General features: G+C 57.8%; 2 protein-coding genes across 2 annotated transcripts; one reads left to right on the top strand and one right to left on the bottom strand.

Moving 5' to 3' along the window:
• The first annotated feature begins 331 nt into the window (after positions 1–331).
• On the top strand, positions 332–4,346 carry FUT7 (fucosyltransferase 7). Its single transcript, XM_008633006.2, has 2 exons — positions 332–926; positions 2,314–4,346. The coding sequence occupies exon 2, from the start codon at positions 2,358–2,360 to the stop codon at positions 3,402–3,404; it is 1,047 nt and encodes a 348-aa protein (XP_008631228.1). The 5' UTR covers positions 332–926; positions 2,314–2,357; the 3' UTR covers positions 3,405–4,346.
• Positions 4,347–5,700: 1,354 nt separating this feature from the next.
• On the bottom strand, positions 5,701–9,790 carry LOC103615006 (POU domain, class 5, transcription factor 3). Its single transcript, XM_017733420.1, has 6 exons — positions 9,422–9,790; positions 9,291–9,325; positions 8,746–9,087; positions 8,246–8,376; positions 7,621–7,785; positions 5,701–6,876 (listed from the first exon to the last, which is right to left on the bottom strand). The coding sequence occupies exons 1-6, from the start codon at positions 9,667–9,669 to the stop codon at positions 6,625–6,627; spliced, it is 1,173 nt and encodes a 390-aa protein (XP_017588909.1). The 5' UTR covers positions 9,670–9,790; the 3' UTR covers positions 5,701–6,624.
• Between the last annotated feature and the right edge of the window lie 8 nt (positions 9,791–9,798).

The raw sequence follows: 9,798 nt of genomic DNA, 5'->3' as shown, positions 1-9,798 counted from the left end.
CTCTCAGTCATGCAGGGGAAGAAATGCAGAAAAGGAGTGAGAAAAGACGACAGGAAACGTCCTGGGGTGTCACTGAAACCGCAGAGCCCTGCTACACCCTGGCACGGTGGCATGGCATTGTGCCCAACAGGGATCCCAAGAGGCTGGCAGCCGGATTTTGCACCCAGGGGCACTGGAGCAGCCTGAGAACCCCCAGGGAGCAGTCTGAAGCCCTGTTCCCTGCTCTGTGTGTGCCAAGGCATAGGACATACCCTTGCCAGCTTCTGGGGCAGTGCTGCATACCTCGATGCTCCCCTCCTTACCTCCGCCTCGGTTTACCCATCTCATTTTGGCTTTCATGGAGACTTGGGTCCTGAACAGCAGTGCCAGCAAAGGACACAACTGAGCCAGACTGGGAGCAGGGCAGAAGTGGGGCAGGGGCAGAGGAGGCAGCTCTCTGTGCACACACTGCTGAGGCTCACACGTGCCCGCTTCCCCTTTTGGCAGGAAACATCCTGGACAGGACAGTGCCCGGGGCTCTGTGGCACTTCAGAGCTGTTAGTTGATGGTTTCAGGATGAGTCAGTGGGAGTTGGTATCCTGTTTGCAACCAAGCTGCGGGTGGCAGATGGGTGGCACCTAGTCAAGGCTGAGGGCACCTTCTCAGCCACGGGGCACCCACCTTGTTTTGGGCCATGGGGCCATGGGGCCCATTCGGCCAGAGGGTATCCACCCAACTGTGGGGCACCCACCCAGTCACAGGGTACCCACCCCCCAGTGCACTGCAGGGGAAGTGCTGGGAGTGGGGTGTGCCAGCTGCCACGTGGGGCAGGAAGGATCTGCCCGTGGGGCTGGGACAAGGCAAGAAAGAGGAAGCCCTCGAGTGCCCCAGCCCAGCACGGCAGCGCCCGGGCAGACGCACCTCGCACCTTGCACACCTCCACCACAGTAAGTCTGAGTTCAACATTACTGACCGCTGAGGGGAGAGGGGCTGAGAAATGGGGTGGCCCCTACCACTGATAGAGCAGGGGTTTCCCTTTCAGAGCATCCCCAAAATAGGGGCAGCATCCCCAAAACGGGGGCAACATCCCCAAAACAGGAGCAATATTCCCACTGCTGGAGACAGGGACCTGCAGCACTGATGTGCAGTTCAAGGAACCAGCAAAGCTTTCCCAGCCCTTTCTGCTTCCCATGCCAGATTTGTCTGGAGCCTAAACTTAGCTCATATATTTTAGCAGGACAGACGGAGTGGGCCAAGGTGGGGAAGGGATTTTTTGCAGCCAAGTGGCAGTGCTGGGGTGGGTGGGAAAGTAGGGCACTGCTTTCCAGGAGGTTTCCATCCTGGAAGCAGGGACTCAGCCCCAGCTGGCAGCGGGGCTCAGGCAGCCCGCATTTCCAGAGGTTTCCAGAAAAGGGGAAACCACCTTTGCTGCTGAACGCTCTGAGCCCTGCAGTGGGACCAGCGCTCCAGAGAGGGCTTAAGCTGGCAGCTGGTCCTCAGTGCAGCCAACCATCCCCCTCACCACCTCCGCCACTGCTCTGCTCCCAGCAGTGCTGCTGGTTAAACAGCTCTGACAGCACTGGCCATCTCTGACATCCTGAATATAAAACGTGAGTGTTTGGGGCACTGAGGCTATGAGCTCCCAGCCTGCTGGGGCTCCTGATGCCCTTAGGGGCTGGGGAGAGCACCCTGACCTGGGGAGGGCACCTCGAGCCTGGGAATTGCGTTGCCATTGTCACAGGAGAATACTGGGGTGAGGGAGCACTTCTTGGGCAGGACACTCCCAAACCCAGCCCTCGTCAGAGTTTTGGACTTCAGAGTCCCCCCATTTTGCAGCTAAGGCCTCACCACGGGGCTATTCAGGTGGGACTGGGATGTTCCCTCTTGTCCTTTGGTGCACAGCAGTGGCAAGGCTGGCTGCATATTAGATTTGACCTATTCTGGGCAAAGCAAGAAGTGAAGACTGAGACTGTGGCTGCTTGTCAGGTGGGGAAACTGAGGCACAGAGCAAGAAAAGACTGCCTGTAATAGGGCCAGCCAGGTGGGGCAGAAGGGCACAGGGAATACTTGCCATCAGCTCTGCACCTCCCAGCAGCATCTCTGCTCCCCCTAAGGTCACCAGGGACTGCAGGAGCATGAACAAAGGCTACCCTGGGGTGACACCAGATGCATGGGGAATTCTGTGACACAGGGAAGCAGAGGGTCCTGGGGTGATGCTGAGGCCCAGCATGGAGAAGCCCTTTCTCTGGCCCCTCTGGCACCAGTGCCTCCCCATCCCCCGTCACCCCTGGCAAGCTGAACTGATGGCCCTCGGTGGCCTCTCCTCTCTCACAGGTGTCAGCTCTGTCACCCCATGAGGTGACAGCCAACCCACCACCATGGTGACCTGGGCATTGCTGCTGCGATGGTCTCCATGGGGCCGGCCTGGTGTGAAGGCCTTGGTCACTGCCGGACTGTTTGTAACCACCCTCTGGAACCTGAGGCTCTTCCTCAACCCCTCCAAGGGGTCTGGAGAAGACTCTAAACACGGGGAGCCACTGGTGATCCTGGTGTGGGAATGGCCCTCAAAGCAGGTCCCCAATGTCAGCAGGGACGTGTGCCGTGAGCTGTATGGCATCACAGGCTGCCAGCTCACCACAGAGCGGCAGCTCCTGCACCAGGCCGATGTGGTGGTGTTCTTCCACTCCAGGCTCCAGCCTGGCCGGGACAGACTGCCCAAGGAGAGGCTGCCGGGGCAGAACTGGGTGTGGGTCTCCCTGGAGTCCCCCTCCCACACTAGAGCTCTAGCAGAATGGAACCAGACCTTCAACTGGGTGATGACCTACAGACAGGATTCAGACATCTTCATCCCCTATGGCAAGCTTGTGCCCAACCGGTCAGCCACCGTGAACATCCCCGCAAAGACCAACTTGGTGTCCTGGGTTATCAGCAACTACCACAGGACTCAGAAAAGAGCTGAGGTCTACAGAAACCTCTCCAAGTACCTCCATGTGAATATATATGGCAAAGCAAACAACAAGCCCCTCTGCAAGGACTGCCTCTTGCCAACAATATCCAAGTCCAGGTTCTACCTGGCCTTCGAGAACTCCATCCACCGGGACTACATCACAGAGAAACTCTGGAGGAACTCACTGCTGGCTGGCACCGTGCCTGTGGTGCTGGGGCCACCCAGGGCCAACTATGAGCAATTTGTTCCTGCAGACTCCTTCATCCATGTCAATGACTTTGGCTCCCTGGAGGAGCTGGCCACCTTCCTGAAGACCATGAACTCCAGCCGCTACCAGCAGTTCTTTGCCTGGCAGAGGAGGTTCAGCGTGAAGCTCTTCACTGACTGGAGGGAACGGATCTGCACCATCTGCATGGCCTACCCCCACCTGCCCCGTGGCCGCCTCTATCCCGACCTGCAGAGCTGGTTCAACTCCTAGTGCATGCCGGGACCCTTGGGATGAATCCAGGCAGGGGTGGGAGGTGTGTGCAGCACCCACCTGCACATAGGACGTGGAGCAAGGACAGGAGTCCCCACTCTCCTCCCAACCCCGCTGTTGCCACACTGGGACTTCAAGCAACTCCCTATGACTTCCTTTCTTGTGAAACAGGACTTATCACCCCGACCCAACACTGAACACCTTGCCAGGGTGCTGGCAGGACCAGAGGGTGCTTTGGAAAAAAGCAGCACAGTGCTGCTGAGACTGTGCATGTGGTATGGGCAGGGCAGGGGGGTGGTGGGTGGCTCAGCCTTTCCCTGTGATCCTCAATGTCCCCCCAGCACCTTCTGCTGAGTGCCTAAGTCCTGCCACCATTGGTAACATTTGTGGCCGGGCTGGAGGAGCGATGGTCAGCCCGGGGCAGGGGTCCGTTACCCCGTGGCCAGGGAGGAAGGACAGCGTCTGCTCCCCCCCTTCCCAACAGCACCCATTTCCTGCCCCCACCCGAGCCGTGGGTGTCACCGTGCCAGTGAGGAGGCACAGGACAGCGGATGCTCTCAGAGCAATCTCAGTGCCACCAGGCAGGCAGAGGGACACTGTGGTTTGTCACTCCCTCCCTGATGTGACAGGAAGCCAGTGAGCTGGCAGCCTCTGGAGGCTTGCACAAGCCTGAAGCAAAGCCAATCCTGTGGGCAACTTGCACGTGCACACATTACACTGTGGAAACCCTGCACCATGGGCACCCTGCACATTGCACACCCTGCACCACAGGCATCTCAAGAGGAAGCACCCATCTGGAATCAGTGGTGATATAGGGGTTGAGTGACAGGACATGTCACAGGACATGGAGTCAGACATGACTGCTCCATCTGTGCCTTGCTCTTTGCCCCTCTAGTCAGTGCCATCAGCTCCCTTGATATAAACAACTCTTTTTGTCACAGGTTTCCTTTCCAGTTTTCTTCCCTGAAGTCACCAAACCCCACTTCTGCCACCATGTGAGCTGCCGGGTGCCCAGCAGGACTGAGAGTTGGCAGAGGGGACATCCCTCCCCTGGCCCAGCCCTGGTGAGGTGGCAGCTGGACGGGCACACTGTGCTCTTCTGACTTCTGTGGCTTCTGATTTCCGCTTTGTTGTTTTCTGGGTCAACCAGAAGTGGAACAGGAGGGGCTGTGGGTGCCCACAGACAGATGCTGGGTACTCATGGGCAGGGGATGCCAGGGTAGCGGGATGTGGGGGTCCTATGGTGGATTGCAGCTCTTGCATGGCTGCAAGCAGAAAACCAGATAGTGGAAATGTGGAGAAGCAAACCTTCAGGAGATGGCATCTGTCCCACATTTCTGCTCCTGACCCTGCCAGCCTCCTGCACCCCTAAAGCACCAGGCAGCACTGGGCAGCAGCAACAGGGGGCAGTTTTTGGTGGATGCCACCCAGGGGACCCCGCCCCACAGGGCTGGCATCTAGCCCAGCCCAGCCCTTTGCAGGGTCCCAAGGTGCCCTGTGAGCAGCTGCCTGCAGTGCCCCTATTCCAGGCAGCCCTAGAGAGCAAAGCCCCAGCTACCAGCCATCAAGCTGAAAACAGGGCTTTGCAGAAATTTCCTTACAGGCTTGGTTGGGGATTTCATTCTGCTCAGGGGAAGGGCCCTTGAGAGAATGGGACTGGGGGCAAACCAACTGAGAGGCTGTGGTGGGGAAAAGTGAAGGGTCATCCCCTAGACACCCCTGACCCCACCAGCTCAGCTCTCAGTGCCCAGTGGACCTGCATGACTGGGTTGTTATCACCCCACCAGAGACAGCGTCATCTGGACCACACATATGGGAACATACATCCCTCCCATATCGACATCATACTACAATGAGGACAGCCCCAGCTTTCCAGACCTCTTCACTGCCCACCCTGCTACATTCTCTCCTTAGTCCTTTTCTCTGAGCCTGGCAGCTGCTGGAGCAACCTACGAGAAAGTTCACACTGCTTCCAACCTTCCCAGAGGCAGCTACAGCAAACCAGCAGCTCAAACTGGGTAGATGACCCCCTCCCTTCACTTTTGACCCACTCTGATTTGGGGGACAACAGCCCTGACAAGTTGGTACCACTCCAGGGCCAAGATGCCACCAGTCGTGGAGGGAGGCCAAGCTGCAGGCAGCCAAGAGCTGGGCATTGCTGGAATGATGGGGACATGTCCACCTTCTTAGGGTGCCTTGTTCCAGCCCTGCTGTGCCCCTGCATGCAGCCAAACCTCAACTGCTGGGATGCAGGAGCAGGGATGCAAAGGGAGGCAAGGAAAGGGTTAACTCATTCTTGCCTCTAAGAACTCTGAGATTTATTTCACTGCCAGAGGGAACGTGATTAAGAACAAAAAATTAAAAAATCATCATTAACTACAGCAGGCTGGAAGGCATGGGGGGCTAGCAGCATGGACAGGGTGGTGTAGGCCCCCTGGGCTGGGCCCTCCAGGGAAAGGTCTCTGGGCAGCCGGGCTGGGGTAGGGGGACAGCGACTGGAGAGCAGGGAGGGCCTGGGGGACTGGGGGTAATGCTGGGCACAAAGCGCTGGGGAGGAACCCCCCAACCCAAACAAGCCTCATCAGGTGAAGACCTCTTGTGCCACGGGGTGAGGGGTGGTGGGGGGCTCACCTTCTCCCCTGCCCCAGCCCTCTGCTCACCCTGGCTGCCCAGGAGGGTGGGCAGAGCCACCAGGGCCATTGGCCCTGGGCACAGCACCCCAGCCCTGCTCTACGTGACAGGGCAGAAGGAGACACCTGGGAAACTAGATCACTACAAAAATTTTTGCTTTTTAAAAACTACAACCAAAAACCTTTAAAAGAAATAATAAAACCACCCCCTCCCCCCACCCTTCCCAAAATCTAAAAAATACTTTTTTCTGGGTCTTGCAGGAGAGCGGCTGGGCTGGGGCCAGACACAGGCTCAAGAGCCCTGGGCACATGTGGATTCAGAGGGTGCAGTGGGGCAGGAGCTGCCCCCAGGTGAGGTCAGAGGGGGGGGCCAGCGCTGCTGGGACCAGTAAGCTCACATGACTGGGAAGGACTGGGAGCATCTGCAGAGAGCAGGCACCATCCCTGCGCCAGGCTCTCAGCCCCTCACACCCCAAAAGCCCCACACATCAGCCCAGCAAGCAGAAGCAGGGCTGTGCCTGTGTCAGCCCAGGGCAAGGGGGGCTTCCCCAGAGCACCAGCCCACCTGCAGTAATCCCACAGCCCCTGGTTCAGTGGCCACTGTTACTCATGGAGAGCCCAGGCTGCAGCGCTTGTGGGAACATCTCGGCTTTGTGGAAGGTCGGCATGTAGACAGGAGGGGAGGGTGCCAGGCTGTAGCCCTGGGACGTCACTGGGATGGGCAAGGCGGAGGGCACCAGGGGCTGGTTCATGTCATACATCATCCCCTCTGCCTCATTGCCATAGGGCAGCAGCAGCCGTTTGCCTTTCTGACGCCGGTTGCAGAACCAGACCCGGACCACCTGTGGGAAGAGAGACAGAGAAGGGTGAGGGCATGACCCAGGCACACCATTTGGGTGACAAAGAGACCCTTCTGCTGGTGGCATCTCCACAGCACCCCAACCTGCTGGTCCAGCCCCCTCCCTGCCACAATTCCTTGCTAGGCTGGGCTCCAACGAACTTTAGCCATGACCACTTTCTCACTGCTTCCAGAGTTGAGAGATGACAGAAATGGCAAATGTTAAATAGGAAAGAAGATAACAAATCAAAAGAAAGGTTCCCCTCCAAAGGCTGCTGCCATAGCCAGATGAAGCTAATACACAAACTTGTGTATTGTTAGTAGGTTGTGTTTTGTCTCTCTTCTGGTGCGTTTCCACTTCAGAAGAAAAACATTGTAACTTTTCTATGTGGGTTCTTGGGGGCAAAAATCAGTTTCCTCAGGGATGAATTAGTATCAGAGGATTACTTTTATATATTTATGTGCATATACACAAACACAGATGCCTGTTGTTGGGTCTGGGAACTATTTTTTTCTCTCTTAAATTTAAATATTTAATCTGTGAACAAAAGTCTTCTCTGGAACCAGGTGGGTATTTCTTTTTCATATTGATGAGCCATATATATCCTAACTGTCTGGCAGATCTAAAGGGCAGTTATTTACACCTCTCCATGTGTATTTCATTTTTGCTCTGAGCCAAAGTATGAAAGTGGCAGGGGCATAGGAGCTGGTACCATTTGGGCACCCATCCTCCCCCCCTGCAACCTACATCTTTATCCAGGTTGAGGTCCTCGGCGATCTGGGAGATCTCCTGGGGACTGGGTTTCACGCACTTGCGGAAAAAGCTCTCCAGCGTCCCTTTCACGTTGGTCTCGATGCTGGTCCTGCGTTTTCTCTTCCGGGCTTGGGCCAGTACTTGCTCTGCATTGCACATCTGGGAATAAGAGAGGGAATATGTTGGGTTACCAGGTGGAAGAGTCTCCACCAGGCTTGGGACACACGTGTAGCTGGCTGCAGAGCTCAGAGGACAGACTGTGTCCCTGTGACTCTCCACTGAGCATCACTTCACTGTGACTGGGGTCATTCCCAGTGCCCGCAGCAAGTTGCACATTCAGTCTATGAGATTCCAGCAGGACCCGGCTGCTCCTAAACAGGAACTGCCACAATGACAAGGTGTCTGCAGGGGGATTGGGCTCCCTCCCCCAGCCTGGCAGAAGGTGATACCCAGTGGTTCGCCCTCAAGCCAGACTCAAGCCATGCAGCGAGATGCTGCTGTGGCACAAGATGCCTTCTGTTCCCCTCTTCTCTCCCCGAAAACACGTGGGAAAGGGAGGAGAATCTGTGGCTTGAGGGCTTGCAGGTACCCCAGCTCCCAGCCCCCCTCAGCCTTGCACCTCTTGCATGTTGTCCGTGTTCTCCGCCTCGTTGAGCCAGCGCTGCAGCAGCGGTTTGAGCTTGCACATGTTCTTGAAGCTGAGCTGGAGCGCTTCGAAGCGGCAGATGGTCGTCTGGCTGAACATCTTCCCTGCGCGGGCAAGGCGGGCAGGGCATTACACACTGCGCAGCTTCCCTTGCCAGCAGCTCCCCAGGATCGGCCGGCCCCAAGCTTTCCCTGTTCCTGGGAGACCAGGAAAGGGATTCTCCCCACTCCTTCAGTAGGGATTTAAAGCCCTGAAACGCGTCTCAATAAGCAACTGTAGCTTTTTTAAACCAGTTCCCCGTGAGCTCGAACCTTCGAGTGCCCCTCCGGGAGCCCCGGGGCTGGTGCTTGATGGCTCCTTTGCGGATCGTTAAGGAGCAGAAATCGTTAGCCCAGGTGATTCCAAATCCCTCCCGGGCCTCTCCCTTCCCACCAGCTGTGGGGTAACGCAAGGGCCCTCCCCCGACCCCTCACCGTAGAGCGTGCCCAGTGCCAGCCCCACGTCAGCCTGGGTGAAGCCCAGCATGATGCGCTTGTGCTTGAGGTCCTTGGCGAACTGCTCCAGCTCTCCCGAGGTTGGCGCATCCTGGCAGGGGCAGAAAGACACTGAGAGGGGACAACTCGCGCCCAAGGTCCAGGGTCGATCGGGGTCCCCGAAAGACAGCGGCAGAAGAGGGCTCGGCTGAGCCCTCGGCAGCACTGACACCGACCAGGCCCACGCAGCACCCCCGCGACCACGCACACTGCTCAGCTCAACCCAGTCCGGCGCGGCAGCGTCCAAGGGCAGCACAAGGGCACCAAGAGCTCCCGCTCTGCCTCAACACGCCCTGGAAATGTTCCCTTTGTCCTCTGGCTCGCACCCTCCTGGCCTGGCCAGAGGGACCAGCGATGAGGTCATTGGCTGAACCCCAGATTCGCCCCATTCTCACTCATCCCACGACATGTCCGCACGGGGACGGTTCAGTTCTCCTGCGGCGTGGGCCGCTTCCCCTGGCTCTCGGGCTGAGGCAGCCCCTCACCACCTCTCCCGCCTGCGTCCAGAGCGGGGAAAAGGCTCCGGTAAAGAGAGGGACAAAAGTGCCCGTGAGCCGCGTGGGATTTAAGCACCTCATTGCCACCAGCAAGCTCTTCCCTTCTGGCAAGCGGCTACCCAGGCACTTCCCACCTTCCTGCCGTGCACCCTTCAGCCTCTGCGGGGGTATTTTGAAGCCTTTTACCCAATTTCCACGTTTTCAGCGGAGTTTCGGGTTTTCCAGGCGTTCTTCCTGTCACCGAGCCACGGCTTTTAATTCCTGGCGTAAATTGGCACCGATAAACTGGGAGCATCCCTCCCACGGGGGTGGGATGTCGTCTCACATCGCCGTCCTGCATCACCTTCCCGCAGCTGGGAAACGCCATTCGTGACCGCCCCCCCCCCCCAGCGCGGCCGGTTGAGGCCCGAGGACACACACGCACCCATCGTGGTGTGGGACCTCCCGCAGCTCCGACCCGGCGGCGGCAGCGCACATCCTCCCCCACCCTTTCAGC

Source organism: Corvus brachyrhynchos, unplaced genomic scaffold (assembly GCF_000691975.1).
Source record: "Corvus brachyrhynchos isolate BGI_N302 unplaced genomic scaffold, ASM69197v1 scaffold1005, whole genome shotgun sequence".
Lineage (NCBI taxonomy): Eukaryota > Metazoa > Chordata > Aves > Passeriformes > Corvidae > Corvus > Corvus brachyrhynchos.
The sequence above is the reverse complement of the archived record's forward strand: the minus strand, read 5'-3'. Positions and strand labels throughout refer to the sequence as shown.

What these genes read in the sequence shown, in the direction of transcription:
- FUT7 (XM_008633006.2), top strand. Translation starts at nt 2,358, where the DNA reads ATGGTGACCTGGGCATTGCTGCTGCGATGGTCTCCATGGGGCCGGCCT.
- LOC103615006 (XM_017733420.1), bottom strand. Translation starts at nt 9,669, where the DNA reads ATGGCGTTTCCCAGCTGCGGGAAGGTGATGCAGGACGGCGATGTGAGA. An exon ending in GGAAGGTGGGAAGTGCCTGG is followed by an intron (nt 9,326 to 9,421) that starts GTAGCCGCTTGC and finishes TCTTTACCGGAG; the next exon opens with CCTTTTCCCCGCTCTGGACG. An exon ending in GGCACTGGGCACGCTCTACG is followed by an intron (nt 8,377 to 8,745) that starts GTGAGGGGTCGG and finishes TTGCCCGCGCAG; the next exon opens with GGAAGATGTTCAGCCAGACG.